General features: G+C 44.0%; 1 protein-coding gene across 5 annotated transcripts in view; it reads left to right on the top strand.

Annotated features, from left to right (window-relative positions):
* Positions 1 to 20370, top strand: part of BDP1 (B double prime 1, subunit of RNA polymerase III transcription initiation factor IIIB) — a 135524-nt gene that overhangs the window by 27378 nt on the left and 87776 nt on the right. For all 5 annotated transcript variants that reach the window (XM_040341500.1, XM_040341494.1, XM_040341486.1 and 2 more), the window contains exons 9-12: positions 10472 to 10612; positions 15111 to 15362; positions 19308 to 19523; positions 19744 to 19927. In XM_040341500.1, coding sequence (XP_040197434.1) covers positions 10472 to 10612; positions 15111 to 15362; positions 19308 to 19523; positions 19744 to 19927 — 793 coding nt within the window. The remainder of the gene's footprint in view (positions 1 to 10471; positions 10613 to 15110; positions 15363 to 19307; positions 19524 to 19743; positions 19928 to 20370) is intronic.

Raw genomic sequence — 20370 nt, 5'->3', positions numbered from 1 at the left:
TGACAACCTGGCATTGATATTCCCTGGTGATGTAAGTACAGATCCATCCTCATCCCTAATCAGCTATGTGTGTGGCAGGAGTCTGCCCCCTTGCCAGCCATACCAGCAGCCGGACATTTTTATTCCCATGTTCAAACCCCCTTCTGGGCTGAGTGTAGCATGGCTATCTTAGTTTGATCAATACGAAGCAAGGAGAGCTCCCGCAGGACCCGCTGCCACTCATAGGCCCGGATTCACAGAGAACAGGCGCACATTACGCCTAAGTAGCACAAACCAATGTACGCTATGCCGACGCAGCGCAGGATGGAATTCAGGAAGCCAGTGCTCCCAACGCTGCGTCTGTGTGGCGTAGGTTTCGCAGGCCAGGCGTAGGTGGAAGTGGGCTTGCCCCATGCAAAAACCCATGCAAATGAGGCATGACCCCCATGCAAATGATGGTTTGTGAGCCAGACAAGTACGTTGAACGAACTGCGCATGCGTTGTGTCGTGGACGCATGTCTGCTGCTGGGTAACACCTCCTTTATGGGGCTTAACTTTACGCCGGACGTACAACTTACGCGCACCAGTTGTAGCCTGCGTCGGGCACACTTACGTTCCTGTATCGCCGTATTTTCTTAATTTGCATATTTGAATGGCTGATCAATGGGAGCGCCAACATACGTCCAGCCTAAATATGCGCCCACGCTACACAAGGGCGTAGCCAAGTTACTTTAGCGGGATGAAGCCTGTTTTTAGGCGTATCTCACTTTGTGGGTCCGGCGCACAGATACGACGGCGCATATTTGCACTTGCGCGGCGTATCTTGAGATACGTCGGCGCAAGTGCTTTGTGAATCTGGGCCATAGTATTTAGCATCAGAGGGGGACGCCACAAATTCCCGCTCACACCTCCCAGCCTCTCCCTCCTTCTCCAACAAAGTTTCAGCCCGGGCCCTCTGGGAAGAGGGGATCCGGGAGATATACATTCCCCTGACAAAAGCTTTAAAAGCATCCCACTTATTACTGAGCCGCCCAGGTCCGGTGTACGGACCAATACCCACAAATAGACTCCGCCATGTCCTCCTGGATCTCAGTAGCCAAAGCCCAGTATCTGGACAAGCGCCAGAGTTTCAATCCCCCAGTCTCCGAAAGGGACACAGTGAGGCAGACTGGGGCGTGATCAGAAATTCCCCATGACAGGTGACAAACCTCCCTAACACCAACAAGGGCCCCCGATGAAGCATAAACCAAATCAATACGAGATGGGGTTTTATGCGTGGCAGAATGACACGTGTACTCCCTGATGCAGGGATGATAATGCCGCCACACATCCGTAAGTCTCCGCCCATCTAAAAAGATCCGGCGAAGGCCTACCCACAGCGCGTACTCTGTCCAGCTTATGCGAAGGAACCATATTAAAATCCCAAAAAATATAAAAGGCAGGAGTGTCATACGTCAAAACAATCCCCATTATGTCGTATATCAGTTGTATTGAGACCGGCGGAGGCAAATACACTTCAGCCAACACCAATTTCTTGTCATAAACTCTAAGGCCTCGTACACACGGCCGAGGAACTCGACGTGCCAAACACGTCGAGTTCCTCGGCGAGTTCAGCCCTGAAGCCGCCGAGGAGCTCGGCGGGCCGAGTTCTCCCATACAATAGGAGAGGTAACTGTCAGCGCAGATACAAAGTACATATATGGGTAGGAGTAACAGGCAGTTCAATGGTTAAAAATGCAGGTGATGTGGCTGTTCAATGGCGGCTGCTGTCCTCAGAGAGCTGACTCTGTGGTAAAAAAAAAAGGGGTAGAGAAAGGAAGCGCCACCTAAGTGCAGTATTAAGAGGTTCTTTTAATGACACATTGTAAAAAACACACTTACAAGAAGACAAGGAAAGAAGGCTCATCTGTAACATCCTGTAGTCCTCGTCCCGGATCCATGGGCTGCTTTAGAAGTGAAGAAAGCAGATTGTGTGGAGTCTTCAGGCCTGTCCTGTGGCCTTCAGGATGTAGTCTGTTCCAGCCTCACAGGTCACGTCTCTCTAGTGGCTCTCTGTACATCAGAGAACCAGCAAACAACAGCAAAAACGAAACTACACTGCAGGTACATTATATGATTGTTTTTTTATCTATTTTTAATCATTTTTAAAAGGAATCGGTTAACTATTATGTCTCTATGCCCTGTAAACAGTCATTTCAGCTAAAATTTTTTTTTCCTTTAGTGACCCTTTAACTGCAGAGTTAAGTCCTCGGGTATTCCAAGACACAATTTTTAGCTAAAACATTGGTAGACAGCAATTCGTAAACTCAATAGCATAGTGACCTTGGGTAAGGTACGAATCCCCACATGACAGTACCCCTCCCCCACCACCCCCCAAAGCACCGGTCATAATACCTGAAAAATAAAACATGTAAGCAGAGCATAAGGAAGCAAAATAAAATTAAAACCGAACCCCTGAAAAGCCGCAACTGCAGCTGGTGCAACAGTACAACCCCACCCCGCAACCCCATCCCAAACATGGAGAGCATTAACCCCAAACTGCAGATAACCGGTCTGCAAACTCAAGTCAATGAAGTAGAGGCTGTGGACCGTAGGAAACTGCACACAAGTCCCGGGGTGGCGGTCCAGCACTGGAGATGCGGGCCACCACATAACAGCAGAATAGGGAAACTACCCTCCAACATGCATGTTCTCCATGGCATACAGAGGGTGCATAAGCGTGAACAACAAGGTCAAAGTCACTCCAATGTAGCACCAGAATACTGACAACAGAGAAGGGCACCACAAAACAGGTGGTGATCAGTCAATTTCTCCTGCAAGCAGGGGCACAAAACTTAAGCGTTACAGTACCTGGAGGGCCAGTGAGTACGATATGCTGAACAGGGGTTCCAAAGAACCAACAGAGCACATCAGTATCGGATAGGCAAGGAGGTAGTTCAAGGAAACTGGCCAGACCCAGAAAGGGGGAAATATTTCCTGACCCAACATCAAGGGCACCTCTGTCCCATCAGCCACGCGGCGGCAAGGTATCAATCCAGGCAGAAGCTTCACGAGGGGAAGTAAAAAAATCTGGTCGTCTCCCCGTCCTGCACTCGCAGCCGCACGGGGAACAGCATGCTATAACGAATGGCACGCGCCCCGCAGCAATGCCTTCACATGGTCAAAAGACTTCCGCAACTTCTGGGTCTCAATCGAGTAATCCGGAAAGATTAATAGCTTGTTATTTTGATGTCGCAACTCCCCCTTCAGTCACGCCGCTCTAAGCACTTCTTCTCGGTCCCGAAAGTTCAAAAAGCGGAGAATAGAAGTGCGGGGCGGTCCCCCCCACAGGATTCGGCTTTGGCGGGACTCTATATGGGCCCTCTCCACAGCATAGTAGGGGGAAAAATTGGCGTCGGGCAGGAGGCTCCGCAGAAGGTCCTCCACAAACACCGCCGGGTTCTGACCCTCCACTCCTTCCGCCAGGCCTATGATCCGGAGGTTAATCCTGCAGTTCCAATTTTCTACGTCGTCGACTTTGTATTCCAGGGCCTTAACTTTGTTCTGTATGACCCGAATAGCAGAGGAATGCTTGGCTAGAGTGTCCTCCACCGCTTCCACCCGGTCCTCCGCCTCCGCGATCCGGGACCGAAGCTTGTCCACGTCCTGCCACATAAGACCCATTTCGAACTGCACGGCCTCAAGCTTAGTTGTCAGCGTTGCTTGGCAAGTGGCAATCGCAGCCATAATATCCGCCACAAAGCTGGGCTGCGGCAAGGCATCATCCGCTGGAGAGGCAGCATCGGGGAAGTCCATCTGAGTCTCCATATTGCGACCCTTCCCTCCCCTCGTGCTCACACAGGCCGCAAGCGGGATCGGTGGGAGTTCTTCCACGGGTGGAAAACAAAGCTGTTTGCCCCTGTTAGAACCATCCCTATGCGATCGGCATCTCATCTGCATACGAGCCGGACCTCAGATCTGCAAAACACGGCCAGGAGACGGATAAAATCGCAGGCAGCCAGCAGAGCTCCGTGAGGTGTGACCGCTCAAGTCTCATGCTGCACACATTTACTTTCAAATCCAATGATTTCATGTTTCCCCAGATTCTGGTAATCCTCTGTATCTTGACCTTTTTATATTTTACACTTTGGTTATGTCACTGCTTTAAAAAAAAAACATGCCTGCACCTACGGACCATCTCACTGTTTGACTTTTTTTTTAACCACCTTCAGCCTGCCATATCGTAAAATGACAGGCGCAAGGTGGCTCTCTCTTTCTGGGAGGACGTCGTCCCACTCTTGCAGCGCTTGGGACACGGGGCATTCCTGATCTTGGTAAAGAGCTGATGACAAGGCTATTTACCCATGTAATCAGCTGTGTCCAATCGCAGCTGATCACATGTAAACAAGGAAATGGCGGTTATCAGCTTTGATCTCCTCACACTGATAGTGAGCGGAGAGCCAATCAGAAATCGGAGGCATTTCCCCACAGGGGAGACCTGCACAGATAATGGGATCACTGATTATCAGTGCCATTATTGGCAGTGCAGCCGCAACAGTGCCCAGCAGTTGTGCCAGTTGGTGCCCAGCAGTGCTGCCTCATCAGCGCACATCCGTGAAGAAGAAAAATAATTAATTTATTTATTTTCAAAATGTTCTAACCGAAACTACGATTTTTTTTTTATTTTTTTTTTTAGGTAAAAAAAAAAAAAAAAAAAAAAGTGGTGATTAAATACCACCAAAATAAAGCTGTAAAAAAAAAGTTAATATGGGTACAGCATTGCATTACCATGCAACTGTCGTTCAAAGTGTGACAGCGCTGAAAGTTGGCCTTGGCAGGAAGGGGGTGAAAGTGCCCTGTATTGAAGTTGTTGAACACAATTTATGTCAGCAAGTTTTAGGACTTCCTTCTCTTGCATTTCCTTGTGGTTTGGTGTTTAGAACATGACCATGTTCTCAGCTGACAACGTGCATGCAGCAACCAGCATGATGATGGTTGTGCACAGGGACATATTATAAGATAATGAAGGTGTTTGATTATCCAAAACAAACAGCACTGCTCAAAACAAAAGCCCCCCTCTCCACTTTGGGTGTAAGCACAGAAGCTCATTAGTGTTTACCATCTCAAGACCAACAGCATCACACAAACTTCACACTGATATGTCGTCACCTATAGGCACTATTAATCGACCACAAATGGCTTAACCGCATACAGAATGTCCTGCCTAGGTACCGCCCCTTCTTGTTGCATTTAAATTGTATAGGCTTGGTCTGAAGGATAACTCGACTATTGATGTACAACTTGTGTTACATTGGTGCCTTAATGAAGGTGTTAAACACAGGATTGTTCAACCCAGTGGGCTGAATCGGGGGGGGGGGGGGGGGGGGGGTAATAACAGAGGAGGCCACTGTATTACATCTCACAGTTTAGTACCTTTTTTTTTTGTTCAGCCCACTGGGTGGAACGATAACGTCCTGTGTGTACCAGGTTCAACACCTTCATTATTTCCCCCGCTGTGCTGTTGTGTTCTCAAAGGGAGACTGCTAGCCCCCCTTCCCCCTCCCTGGTACAACACACCAGTCGGCGCTCACAGCCATTGGCTGCAAGCGCTGATTGGATGCAGATCGGCTGCTGGTTTTCCAGCATGCTCGTTCGACAGAAGCTCTACACATGGGCCGAAAATTGGCCAGTAACTGGTGGACCGACAGTTCGATGCTTAAAGTGGAGGTTCACCCAAAAAAATCTATTTTTAACATTAGATTGGGCCTAATTACGGGAAGCAGAATCGGGTGTTTTGTTTAAAATCAATGCAGTACTTACCGTTTTAGAGATAGATGTTCTCCGTGGCTTCTGGGTATGGGCTGCGGGACTGGGCGTTCCTATTTGATTGACAGCCTTCCGACCGTCGCATACAGCGCGTCACCAGTTTCCGAAAGTAGCCGAACATCGGTGCGCAGGCGCCGTATAGAGCCGCACCGACGTTCGGCAACTCGTGACGCGCTGTATGCGACCGTTGGAAGGCTGTCAATCAAATAGGAACGCCCAGTCCCGAAGACCATACCCGGAAGCGGCGGAGAACATCTATCTCTAAAATGGTAAGTACTGCATTGATTTGAAACAAAACACCCGATTCTGCTTCCCGTAATTGGGCCCAATCTAATGTTAAAAACAAAATTTCGGGTGAACTCCCGCTTTAAGTTAATAAGGTTTTTTTTTTTATTATTGGTGAAAAGGAAAATCAGAGTACAAAATGCAGCCATGGTACCGAAAACGCATATCAATACATATATCAAGATAAGCTACTTTTATATCTTATAACACAAGATAGCAAAGGGAAACATCACAACCTAGCATATTACCCGCTACTAACTACTACTAAGAAAAAGAAAAGAGAAGAAAAAAAAGGAGAGAGACTCTGTGCACAGACGGCTCATCTAGAATCTCTATGTACCAATGAGAGAACAAGAAAATATCAGAGCCACAACCCCAATCTCATCTCATATCTAATTGTGAGTATTGATCCGAATATCTGAACGCCACCCAAGGTAACCGTGTCTGATAAAAAAAAATTCGACGATTCCCTGGCAATGGCTACAGTTTCCTCCATTTGGTGGATATTCTCTATGGCACTAAACCATTCTGGGATAGAAGGAATATCCTTCAATTTCCAGTGCCTGGGAATCGAGACTTTCGCTGCATTCAGCAGATGTCTAATCGGTGATTTTTTTATAATGCTGCATAGAACAGTCCGCAATATGGAGTAGACAGCATGCGGGAGAGAGAGAGATTGTGGTATCCGTAATGACCTTGATCACCTCACACACCCTGTCCCAGAAGGGTCTCAAGCGAGGACATTCCCACCAAATGTGGAGAATAGTCCCCTGGTCTTGCTCACATCTCCAGCAAGAATCTGATGTCTGCGGGTACCATTTTTTTATTTTATCCGGGGTGGTATACCATTGTGTTAAAAGCTTATAAGACATTTCCTGAAATCTTGTACCAATGGAACACTTATGGGCAAAAATACAAGCACGTTTCCATTGCTTATCAGTGAAGCTTGTTTTAATCGCCCTTTCCCATTGTACTCGTATTCCGGAGGGTATCCCGCCCCTATCTAGTTGGAGCCATGAGTACGTAAGGGAAGTAGCTCTAGGTACCGGGGCTCCAACCAAGCAAATTTGTTCAAAAGGAGTTATTGTTCTAAACAACTGTTTTTTGGTCTGGGAAACCTGTGTATAATTATGCAGCTGGCGGTAGGTCCAAAATGAAAGCGAACTATGAGGGTTCAATTCTCGTTTTAGTAACTCAAAATATTTTAAGGTGTTTGCCTCTATACAGTGTATCATTAGAAGAGGCATCGATTTGTCAGTAGGAGCAGAAAAGTGCAGATTCATCCCCGGCGGAAAATCTGGGTTGCGAGTAATAGGAGTAAGCGGTCCAGGAGATGAGGAAAGTTTATGGTGATTCGTCATCGTATGAAACACTTTAAGCGTGGTCCCCACCAAGGGATGCTGCTGTACGTTTTGCGGCAATTTTACCCAGGGAATCCAAGGTAGGAGTTTAAGATGAAGTGTGGAGGATGCTTCCTTCAATGTGACCCAATCCTTCTGCTCCCTATGACAGTTCCAATCCATAATTCTGGCCAAGTGTATCCCAGAATGGTAAGGTTTAACCACTTAAGCCCCGGACCATATTGCTGCCTAAAGACCCAAGGGGTTTTTACAGTTCGGGACTGCGTCGCTTTAACAGACAATTGCGCGGTCGTGCGACGTGGCTCCCAAACAAAATTGGCGTCCTTTTTTCCCCACAAATAGAGCTTTCTTTTGGTGGTATTTGATCACCTCTGCGGTTTTTATTTTTTGCGCTATAAACAAAAATAGAGCGACAATTTTGAAAAAAATGCAATATTTTTTACTTTTTGCTGTAATAAATATCCCCCAAAAACATATATAAATATTTTTTTCCTCCGTTTAGGCAGATACGTATTCTTCTACCTATTTTTGGTTAAAAAAATCGCAATAATCGTTTATCGGTTGTTTTGCGCAAAATTTATAGCGTTTACAAAATAGGGGATAGTTTTTTTGCATTTTTTTTTTTTTTTTTTTACTACTAATGGCGGCGATCAGTGATTTTTTTCGTGACTGCGACATTATGGCGGACACTTCGGACAATTTTGACACATTTTTGGGACAATTGTCATTTTCACAGCAAAAAATGCATTTAAATTGCATTGTTTATTGTGAAAATGACAGTTGCAGTTTGGGAGTTAACCACAGGGGCGCTGTAGGAGTTAGGGTTTACTTTGTGTGTGTTTACTAGTGTAGGGGGGTGTGGCTGTAGGAATGACGTCATCGATCGTGTCTTCCCTATAAAGGGAATGACGCGATCGATGCGCCGACACAGTGAAGCACGGGGAAGCCGTGTTTACACACGGCTCTCCCCGTTCTTCAGCTCCGGGAAGCGATCGCGACGGAGCGGCTATAAACAAATAGCCGCGCCGTCGTCCCGGATCGCTCCCCGAGCGGACCCGACCTCCGCATGTACCGGGGGGGTCCCGATCGGACCCCCGACCCACGTCTAGCAGAGGACGTACAGGTACGTACATGTGCCTGTCCGTGCCATTCTGCTGACGTATATGTACATGAGGAGGTCGGGAAGTGGTTAAAATCAGGTAAACCTATACCTCCCTCTTCCTTGGGTTTTGTAAGTGTATCAAGCTTTATCCTAGGTTTTTGCCCCTTCCAAATAAACGTGCGTAAAATGGTCTGAAGTTGTTTGTTTGAAAAAGGAACCTGGGAGTGGAATAGGTAAGGTGTGGAAGTGGTATAGGATTCTGGGTAAAATTACCATCTTCAATATAGCAGCTCTGCCGAACCAGGAAAAGGGTCTTGAGGTCCAACCTTTAAGATCTACTTGAATTCTTTTTAGCAAAGGGATGAAGTTAATATTATATATTGGGCGCGAGTTTGATTCCTAGATAGGTAATAGATGAAGTTACCCACTTAAATAAGCCAGAAGAGCGTGAACTCCCGCTTTAAGTCTCATGGTAATCCTATAGGGCTGGACTCAATTTTTATTGAGCAAAACATTTTTTTTATTTCACATCACAAATGAGCCCCAAACAATGGGCTTGTAACAAAACAAAATAACATTTAAAGCATACCAGTGTAACAAAAACACCCAGTACATGTATTTAAATGCACTCCACTATTGTGCTCTGAAGCCTTAACTTACAGTTATTGTTACTGATATGTAGGTAAACAAGGTGTGGCGCATGTAGGGCTCAACAAAACCCCAAGCGTCAGGTCTGGATTTCCCCCCACTGGGTGCTCGGACTAAGGTCAGACTGGCCAGTAATTGAGACTGTGGCTTTGCACTCTGCTGGAGCGGGATTCATGCTCCTTTGTGCCTGTTACTGCCCGTCCACCTCCAACATCTCCTTCCCTGTTTGACAGCTGGGTGCTGGGGTTGCAGGCTTGATCTGTCGACCTTTCTATTTCAACGGGGAGTGCAGCCTATCTGTTCCACCTCATCAGTGCACATTAGTACAGCCATCAGTATCGCTTCATCAATGCCCATCAGTGCAGCCGATTGGCGCACATCAGTGAAGGAGAAAAGTTCCTTATTTGCCAAATTTTATAACAAATTAAAAAAATAAAATAAAATATGTGGTCTTTTCGCTTGGCACCATTTGTGAACAATTCCTATTGCCCTAAGCCTCGGACATGCAGTTCTAGCTGCCGGACAGCTGATTTTTTTTTTTTTTTTTTTTTTTTTAAGCTGGCTCCTAGATTCAAAGCAAATTTGTCAAGCCCTGGGATACAGTATCACTTGATTTTAAACCACTAAATGACTAGAATCCTATTACCAAGAGCATTAACCATCTTCCGGTGCTACACTATCCAATATCCATTGTAATAAAGAAATTACTCTAAATATTGAAATTTTATCAAATTAATCAGAGCTATAGTATGCGTTTTCACTTACATATTATGTGGCCCATGCCCCACAATAAAGTATATGAGGTCATTGGTACTGGAGGAAAGGAGTATCAAGTCTAGCTTAGTGCATGCAATGCATTATGGTAAAAAAAAATGGACATTTATAATCACTGTATTTGGCAGGTAGTAGGCAGGATAAGTCCTGGGGTGGAGTCAGTGGGTAGTATAGTGGATTTATTCCAGTTAAATGCGAAGCCCAAATAGACCTAGAATTCCTCAAATAGTGTCATCAATCTCTCAAGTGAGAGAGAAGGGTCTCCCAAAAATACAGCATTGTCCACATATAGAACTTTATTTCTCCTCAGATCTCCTCCTCTTTTGAAACCTACTATGGTAGGGTATTTTTGCATAGCTGCCGCCAATGGCTCAATTGTCAAAGTGGACTTCATCTTTTATATGCTCTACCAAAATGTTGACTGTTCATAGTACAGAAATTTTCATGGATTGTCTTGGAATGTTGTATTTTTGGATTCAGTCCAAAGATTTATTTGTATTTGTTTTTCTGTTGCCAGAAGAGAAGAAGGCTTTTGACTTAGTATTTTTTAGTAAGCGTCTTGAAAGAGCTCTTGAGGCAGCAAAGAAAAGACGAACCGCACCAAAAGTCAGGCAGCCACGTGAGAAAAAGCCCACAAAGCCACGCAAGAAACCTAAAGGTAATAAGTAAATCTTATTGATTAAAAATTGCTAAGGTACCAATAGAATGTTTGAAGATTGTCAAATCTTAATTTAGGCCATGTTCACACATGTGCGGTGCGAATTTCCCCTCCCCCCACAGTAAGAATCACTCCCTAGGGAATACATTAACCCCTTGATCGCCCCTTAGTGTTAACCACTTCTTTGTCAGTCACATTTATACAGTAATAAATGCATTTTTATAGCAGGGATCGCTGTATAAATGTGAATGGTCCCAAAAATGTGTCAAAAGTGTCCGATTTGTCCGCTGCAATATCGCAGTTACGATAAAAATCGCTGATCGCCGCCATCACTAGTAAAAAAATAAAAATAATAAAAATGTTATAAATCTTTCCCCTATTTTGTAGAACCTATAGCTTTTGCGCAAACTAATCAATATACGCTTATTGCATTTTTTTTTTGTTTTTTTTACCAAAAATATGTAGAAGAATGCGTATTGGCCCAAACTGAGAAAAAAAAAAAAAGGATATTTTATTATAGCAAAAAGTAAAAAATATTGTGTGTTTTTTCAAACTTGTCCCTCTTTTTTTGTTTATAGCGCAAGAAATAAAAAACGCAGAGATGATCAAATCCAACCAAAAGAAAGCTCTATTTATTTAATTGGGGTACAGTGTTGCATGACCGCGCAATTGTCATTCAAAGTGTGACAGCACTGAAAGCTGAAAAATGGCCTTGGCAGTAGGGGGTGAAAGTGCCCAGTAGTTAAGGAGTGGGCTGAGAAGCCAGCCGCTGCATCCTTAACAATCAAAGCTGGCAGCTGAATGTAAACAAAAGAATTACCGGCAATAGAATTTGAGAAACCAACTGTGTGGTGGTCCCCCCCCCCAATCCACACCAGGCCCTTCAGGTCTGGTATGGATTTTAAGGCGAAAAACACAAACTAAAAAAAAAAAAAAACAGCGTGGGGTCCCCCTAAATCCATACCCGACCTTTGGCTCTGGTATGGATTTAAGGGGAACCCCACACCAGAATTTAAAAAAAGTAGCATTGGGTCCCCCTCCTGAACCATACCAGGCCGCATATTGTAAAGGAAAACATTTTTTTTCATAATAAGCATCCTTTACCTGCAGACATTCCTCTTTTCACTTCCTCATTGTTCGTTTTTGCTCAGAAGTTGCTCTATTTCTTCTCTGTTCTGTTCACTTCCTGCTTGTCTGATTGTTACTCACCACCGTGAAGAGAGGCTTTACTGCGGTGGTCAGTAACATGCTCGCCCCCTCCTGAGAACTACATCTATGCGGCAGGACGCTCTCTACATGTTAGAGACTTCAAGGAGGTGTGAATTACTGGGTGTGCCGCAATGCATACTGGGAAATGTAGTTCTTGCATGAACGAGCGCCGCAAACCAGGAAGTGAATGAGAGAACAGAAACTAGAATGCCGGAGGTGATATAGACGAAGGAATTTAATAGGTATTTACATGTTTTTTAACAGAATCATTACACTATTCTGTCTGTCTACATTGCAGACATTAATTTTAGGCAATTTTTTTTTTTCCTTTTACAACTACTTTTTTTTTTGCTGTGGCATAATGAGAATACACATGACTGGACTGGTCCTTGATGGCACTGCCAGATAAAGCAGGCAAGTGTAGTGGTTTGCAGAAAATAAATTGCATGCCTCTTCTGCAATAAAAAGCCTGCCTGCTCACAGTGAGTTACAGCAGAACTTTAGTTCCACTTTAACACAGACCAAGCGGTCCAGAAAAATTGCAATTAGAGTTTTAAGACCCCCCCAATCCCCTATCTATTGTGAGTCAGTTTGGTTTGAACTGGACACATATATCTGCAGTGTTTTGTTATCTCTCTTCAATGAGCTAAGTCCCATAGCTCTCTCCTGAACCGTTCTTCTGTTATCAGCCTGAAAACTCCTGACAAATTTTCGGGAAACATCAGATAAAAGCAGCCTGACATTTCTGTCAGGGGAGGTTGCTAAAATAGATTCGCAGGGAGCTGGCTCTGTTACAAAACACCCCTGAGAGTCCCTGCCTATGATGAGAGGGGGGGGGGGGGGGTGTGCCTTTCCTCCATTCAGCAATGTTGGCTATCTTGGCTGTATGCCCAGACATCACACTCTGTGTTTAAATCGGAAGAGAAAATCTTACACTATCTGAACATTCTAAACAGTATATAAATGTGAAGACAGCAGCTATGCATGTAAAACCTATATAGGGAGATTTGGTTCATCTTGGTGTATCATCTGAGGCTGTTCACTTCACCGGGTGTATGGAGGGTTTACATCCACTTTAAGACAGGAAGGTTGTTAATGGCCAGATCACCAGGTGAATATAGAGAAAGAGCCTAAGAAAAGGCCACCACGTTTAAAGATAGGTAAGCTGCAATATATTTAAAAAATATATATATTATATGTGTGTGAGATATAAATCCTGTAAGACACAAAGGTGGAAGAGGGCACTCAAAGCTCCCAGGTGAATAGGGACCGTGTCCTGGATTTACAGCAAGTAGATCGTGTTGTTGGTTTGCAAGACGGAAGTATTCAAGCAATATAAACAGAATGTTTACCAGATCCGGAAAACTGAAGAGCTAACAAGTATTATGTGTATTTTGTGCTACATAAAACCCTTTCTCTGTCTTGTTTACTGTGATAAGCAAGTTTTTCTGCAGCCTAGTTATGTGATGATCCTTCAGAATACATAGAGTGGGGCAAAAAAGTATTTAGTCAGCCACCAATTGTGCAAGTTCTCCCACTTAAAAAGATGAGAGGCCTGTAATTTTCATCATAGGTATACCTCAACTATGAGAGACAAAATGTGGAAACAAATCCAGACAATCACATTTGTCTGATTTGGAAAGAATTTATTTTACAAATTATGGTAGAAAATAAGTATTTGGTCAATATCAAAAGTTCATTTCAATAGTTTGTTATATATCCTTTGTTGGCAATGACAGAGGTCAAATGTTTTCTGTAAGTCTTCACAAGGTTGTCACACACTGTTACTGGTATGTTGGCCCATTCCTCCATACAGATCTCCTCTAGAGCGGTGATGTTTTGGGGCTGTCGCTGGGCAACACAGACTTTCAACTCCCTCCAAAGGTTTTCAATGGGGTTGAGATCTGGAGACTGGCTAGGCCACTCCAGGACCTTGACATGCTTCTTACGAAGCTACTCCTTCATTGCCCGGGCGGTGTGTTTGGGATCATTGTCATGCTGAAAGACCCAGCCACGTTTTTCAGCTTCAATGCCCTTGCTGATGGGAGGAGGTTTGCACTAAAAATCTCACGATACAGGGCCCCATTCATTCTTTCATGTACACAGATCAGTCGTCCTGTTCCCTTTGCAGAGAAACGGCCCCAAAGCATGATGTTGCCACCCCCATGCTTCACAGTAGGTATGGTGTTCTTTGGTTGCAACTCAGCATTCTCTCTCCTCCAAACACGACGAGTTGTGTTTCTACCAAACAGTTCTACTTTGGTTTCATCTGACCATATGACATTCTCCCAATCCTCTTCTAGGTCATCCAAATGCTCTCTAGCAAATCTCAGACTGGCCCAGACATGTGTCCCCCTGCTTAAGCCAGTACATCTGGCACTGCAGAATCTAAGTCCCTGGTGGCATAGTGTGCAACTGATGGTAGCCTTTGTTACATTGGTCCCGACTCTCGGCAGGTCATTCACTTTTCCCCCCCTGTGTGGTTCTGGGATTTTTGCTCAACGTTCTTGTGATCATTTTGACCCCACGGGGTGAGATCTTGCGTAGAGCCCCAGATCGAGGGAGATTAATCAGTGGTCTTGTATGTCTTCCATTTTCTAATTATTGCTCCCACAGTTGATTTCTTCACACCAAGCTGCTTGCCTATTGCAGATTCAGTCTTCCCAGCCTGGTGCAGGCCTACAATTTTGTTTCTGGTGTCCTTCGACAGCTCTTTGGTCTTCACCATATTGGAGTTTGGAGTGTGACTGTTTGAGGTTGTGGACAGGTGTCTTTTATACTGATAAGTTCAAACGGGTGCCATTAATGCAGGTAATGAGTGGAGGACAGAGGAGCCGCTTAAAGAAGAAGATACAGGTCTGTGAGAGACAGAAATCTTGCTTGTTTGTAGAGGAGACCAAATACTTATTTTCCACCATAATTTGCAAATTCTTTCCAAATCAGACCATGTGATTGCCTGGATTTGTTTCCACATTTTGTCTCTCATAGTTGAGGTATACCTATGATGACAATTACAGGCCTCTCTCTCATCTTTTTAAGTGGGAGAACTTTCACAATTGGTGGCTGACTAAATACTTTTTTGCCCCACTGTAGCAGGCTATTTTGGTTGAAATGAGACTACCCAGCTCTTGGTGTCCTGCAGAAAAGTGAATGTACTTTGTCTCCCCTGGAAAGGTATAACTTTCTTCCTTTTGAATATTGGAATCCAGGAGCAGTCCTCTGGTCGTTGTCTAATGTGTGTAGACTTTAAAACTTGCTTGCACTAAAAAGTATAAATTCTTATGTGCAGATAAAGCTTCAGCAGAACATGTTGGTGTTGAGGAGATGGCTTTGCTGTCCGATGGTGAAGGAGCTGATACCAGGACAGAAGAGAAAGAGAATGAAGGCTCTGTGAGTGTTAAGGAAAGCTTGTTACCATCAGACAATGTCCCTGGGAAGAAGAGGAGGAACCGAAAGAAAAAAGACACTAAAGAGCCAGAAGAGGAACCACACGAGTCTTCACCTGAAGATACCACCAAATTGCCAAAGAAGCCAAGGAAAAGTGAGTGCTATTCTATTGTGCCTTGATGATTTGTATTAGGAAACAAAAGGAAACTTGCTGCTGGGAGTCGACCAGCGACTAGTCCTGCTATTGATGCAGACATGTCGCATTTTAATCCAACTGTCTGGTAGCTAGCACTTCTGAGACCCGTATGCCAAAGTTTTTATACGTTAAAGGAAAAATAAGCTTGAGCTTTAGGAAAGGAGTGACTCTATCAAACAGAAGGGATTAAACGCTGAAACCCTGTAATAAGGATTTAAACGCTTCATTTATTTTTGGCAGATTGGCAAAAAAAAAACATTTTTGCATGCAAGATTCAGCATATGTATGTCTGTTGTGTAATTTCTGACTGATATTTTGAAGCTTGGCTTGCAGTGTATTGCCACTCTTAAAGTGTTACTAAACCCAAAACCCTGCATTTACTATACCTGGTCTCCGACAGTACACAGTACATGGAAATGCAATAATGTTAGTAAATATAAACTGCTAAATACCCTTTTTCATCAGCAATTGGAGCAGTCTTGTGACTTCTATCAGTGTCTGGTTAAAGCTTGTGGGAGCAGCTTTCATTCTGCACTGACTGTTCTATCAGGCTGCAGGACCCCTGACCCCCTGTCTGGACAGTGCTGATTGGCGCACATGCACTCTCCCAAGAAAAAAAAGACTCTCTAGCAATAGACACCAACCTGAGCATGTGCAGCTTGTCCCCTCGCCTCTGTACTATTAGCAGATAGATTGGGGACAGTGGAAGGAGGGGAGGGCTAGAGAAGATGGGATCAAACAGCATTTTTACACAATGCAGAGGATTAAAGAGGAAGTAAACCCTGATAGGTTTTACTTCCTCTTTAGCCCGCTGTAAAGCCTGCAAATGAAAAGCATCGCATACTAGCCCATTTTGTGCCACTTGCCTGCAAAAGAATCCAGTGATGTCCCCTGTGTAGGCAACGTCCATCTTCTGTCCCCTTTTTCTTCCGCATGAGAGCCGCCATATCTTTTAAACGGAGCACGTTTAGGAGATCTTTCCACTACCTATAGGTAAGCCTTATTCTAGGCTTGCCTATAGGTAGAAGTAGTTAAAAAGGGTTTACAACCACTTTACTTCTTAGGTTCCACAGTGAGTATAACAAGCATGCTTTACTGCATATCCAGACTTATTTTACGGTTGTGGATTTAGTAACACTTTAAGCCCGGGTTCACACTAGCGCAAGCTCAGAGATCGCATGTGATTTGCACCCGCACCACAGGTGCCGATCACATGTGATCTCTGAGCAATGCGAGTTCAGCCATACAGTTGTATTCGCACAGAAAATAGTGCAGGACTTGTTTTTCACCACACTAGAATCGGATCGCATGGGTGTTCTCACCTATGCGATCCGATTCCTGTGCGAGTTCACAGTTTTCACTGCGATCTGTGAACTAAATTGGGGGTGTCATTGACAAAGTTAATGACACCCACAGCGGTTCGCACAAGGCAGTGTTAACTGCCAGTGCTAGAGGAGCTATGCGGGAACTGTCGTGTAAATCGGACTGGTTCCCGCATCATACAAGTGTGAACGCAGGGTAAATAGGTTTTGGGTATCGTGGGAAGAGATTAGGGGATTCTATCAGGGTTTCTCTTCTTCTTTTTTTTTTTTTTTTTTTTTTTTATTAGTAAAAGTAATGAAGGGTTGGGACTTTTATTCTCGAGGACAAATCTCTCCAGTGCGTAAAGACCAAAATGAAATTCTGGGTAAAAGTCTACTACTTCTAAAGTTTAAAACGTATTTGAAAATACAGTATAAAAGAAAGGGGCGCTTCATATATAACAAACAATTGTGCATTGTTGAAAAATAATTTGTGCTATAGTGAGTCCATAATAGAAAGATGTCTCCACATCACCAAGCAGATGTCACAAATTTAAAAAGTCCTTTGCAATACCCTTGCCCTGTAACCTTAAACAGGAAGGTGTCTCCACATAGGTGAAGAGTGCAATGCGAACTCATTAAATATTTTTGGCCCCTTTTTTACAAGAAGGTCAAGCAAGGCATTGTTGGGTCTAAGCCCCCATAGGTAATCCACTTGTCCAAACTCGCTGCTTTCCTGGATAGCCTGGGTAGTTCATTGGCTTTCCACCCAAAACAGGACCAACCTCTGTTTTCTCATTCTGCTAAGGCTGCTGAAGCCATAGTGGACTATAAGGGCTAGTTTACACTGGCGATTGAATGCTAATCAAAGCTCCACTAACTAAATAAAATGGTTAGCGAACAGTCCTGTTTACACTTTGCTTTTGCTTGGTGCTTCAAGGAGGCCTTGGTGGGGCTTTGATGAGGCTTCGTTGGGGCTTCAAACGAGATTTGCAATAGACTTCTATGGAGGCTTTGAAGACTCTTTTGAAGCACCACTGAAGCTACATGGGGTATAATTTTTGAAGCCGAAGCAAAGCAAAAGCAGGTGTAAGCAGGACTGTAAGCCTTGTTAAAGGCCGAATAAACATTTGCTCATTTACACTTCGGCTTCAACACACATTAACGGATAGTTTACTCTTGCTTCAAAACAAGGCTTCGGACACCAGTCAAAGCCCCCTGTCACTAAATAAAATGGTTAGCAGTCCTGTTTACACCTTGCTTTTGCTATGCTTAAAAAAATATACCCCATGTAGCTTTAGTGGTGCTTTAAAGCGTCTTCAAAGCCTCCTTAGAAGTCTATAAAAAAGCTCACTTGAAGCCCCACTGAAACCTCATCAAAGCCCCACCTTCTGTTTTTATTCTCCAAGTGTACAGTGCCTTGAAAAAGTATTCATACCCCCTTGACATTTTTCACATGTTGTCATGTTGCAACCAAAAACGTGACTGTATTTTATGTCAGGGGTTGACAAATTTGCTTGGAATCTAGGAGCCAGGTAAAAAAGTTAGGAGCCAGAAAACGCGCCCCGTCCCGACGAGCTTGCGCGCAGAAGCGAACACATACGTGAGCAGCGCCCGCATATGTAAACGGTGTTCAAACCACACATGTGAGGTATCGCCGCGATTGGTAGAGCGAGAGCAATAATTCTAGCCCTAGACCTCCTCTGTAACTCAAAACATGCAACCTGTAGATTTTTTTTAAACGTCACCTATGGAGATTTTAAAGGGTAAAAGTTTGTCGGCATTCCACGAGCGGACGCAATTTTGAAGCGTGACATGTTGGGTATGAATTTACTCGGCGTAACATTATCTTTCATAATATAAAAAAAAAAAATGGGGATAACTTTACGGTTGTCTTATTTTTTAATTTAAAAAAGTAATTTTTTCACAAAAGTGCGCTTGTAAGACCGCTGCGCAAATACGGCGTGACAGAAAGTATTGCAACGATCGCCATTTTATTCTCTAGGGTGTTAGGATAAAAAATATATATAATGTTTGGGGGTTCTAATTAGAGGGAAGAAGATGGCAGTGAAAATAGTGTAAAATGACATTAGAATTGCTGTTTAACTTGTAATGCTTAACTTGTAATACCAACGGCCACCACCAGATGGCGCCAGCTCACATCTGGTGGTAATAACTTGTAATACCAACGGCTCACCACCAGATGGCCCCAGCTCACAAGCCAAGTCGCCAGGACCCTATTTCTAGTCGCCATGACGACCTGGCGCCCGGGATTTGTCGATCCCTGTTTTATGTGATAGACCAACACAAAGTGTCACATAATTGAAAACGATTTAACATTTTTCCTTCCACTTCACAATTGTGTGCAACTTTGTGTGGGTCTAGCACATAAAATACATTTAAGTTTTTTGGTTGTAACATTAAAAAAAAAAAAGGGAAAAATTTAAAGGGGTATGAATACTTTTTCAAGGCACTGTAAAGAAGAATCTTTATGCTAGTCAAAAGATGTCCTGTTGGTTTACCTGTTCTGTATGCGAGTGAGCCGTTTCATTGTGCTCCTTTTATTTATTGTGCTGGTTGTATTTGTATCTCGGTAATACAGAAAAAGCTGCTGGCCAAGTTAAAGATTCAGAGCTAGCAGTGAACGACAAGAACCTTGAAGATGTTCAGGAAGCTCCAGACACCGTGCGAGAGAAGAAGAAGAAGAAGAAAAAATCACGGAAAAAAAAGTCTACCGATAAAGAAGTGGAACCAGAAGACACTGAAGTTGGTGACGTTGATGTGCCAAGTCCTCGGAAGGATGCAGTTGATGAAAAATGTAAGACATAAGTGGAAAGGTCTCATGGATGCTGTTTGCTGCTAGTCATATACAATTCACATTTTGTTTTCCTGCCTAGCAATTCAAGAGGGTTTACTTGGGGTTATGTTATGTGGTGATTTGTTGTAAGTTTGAGTTTATCTTGTTGTAGTTTCTGGTATTTTGTACATTGAATTGATGTATAATAATGTTTTTTTTAATCCTTCTGTTTCTTTCATAGCTACTGATTTCCCTGTAGATGGTGGTGGTGGTGATGATGATGATGATGATGACTCGCTGTTGTGTATCGAATGCGGAGAACCTAGCTTCACACAATCAGAGATTCTTGCATGTGCAGAAGAGTCCTCACTGATTCTGTTTACTGAAGACGGCGAGTGCTTTTCAGGGCCTGATGACATATCCAGGTTTGTTTCATATGACATTTCACAGAAATAATCTTTGTAGCCATTGGTAGGATGCGGTATGAAAAGTCAAGTTATGTTTGCTTTAAGCCTGCTTTCACACTGAAAGTGCCGGCCGTTAGTGTTAAAGCGCCACTTGTTTTAGCTGCGCTTTAGATTTTAACCCCAAAGGTTAAAAACTCCAGTTTTGTGGCGCTTTGAAAGGACTGCCTATTCATTCCACTGGGCAGAGTGTTTTGGGAGCACTATATACACCTCCCTCAACCCACCCCAAAGATGCTGCTTGCAGGACTTTTTGGAACGTCCCACAAGCGCACCGCCCCAGTGTGAAAAGACGCACAGCAGTGAATGGGAGACAGTTTTCAGGCACTTTGCAAAGGCCGTTTCTAAAGCACCTGAAAACCACCTAAGTGTGAAAGGGGTCTAAAGGTAGCGAGCTCTGACAC

The sequence above is a fragment of the Rana temporaria genome, chromosome 1, assembly GCF_905171775.1.
Source record: "Rana temporaria chromosome 1, aRanTem1.1, whole genome shotgun sequence".
NCBI classification, from domain to species: Eukaryota; Metazoa; Chordata; class Amphibia; order Anura; family Ranidae; genus Rana; species Rana temporaria.
Note: the sequence above shows the minus strand (reverse complement) of the source record. Positions and strands in the feature narration are given on the sequence as shown.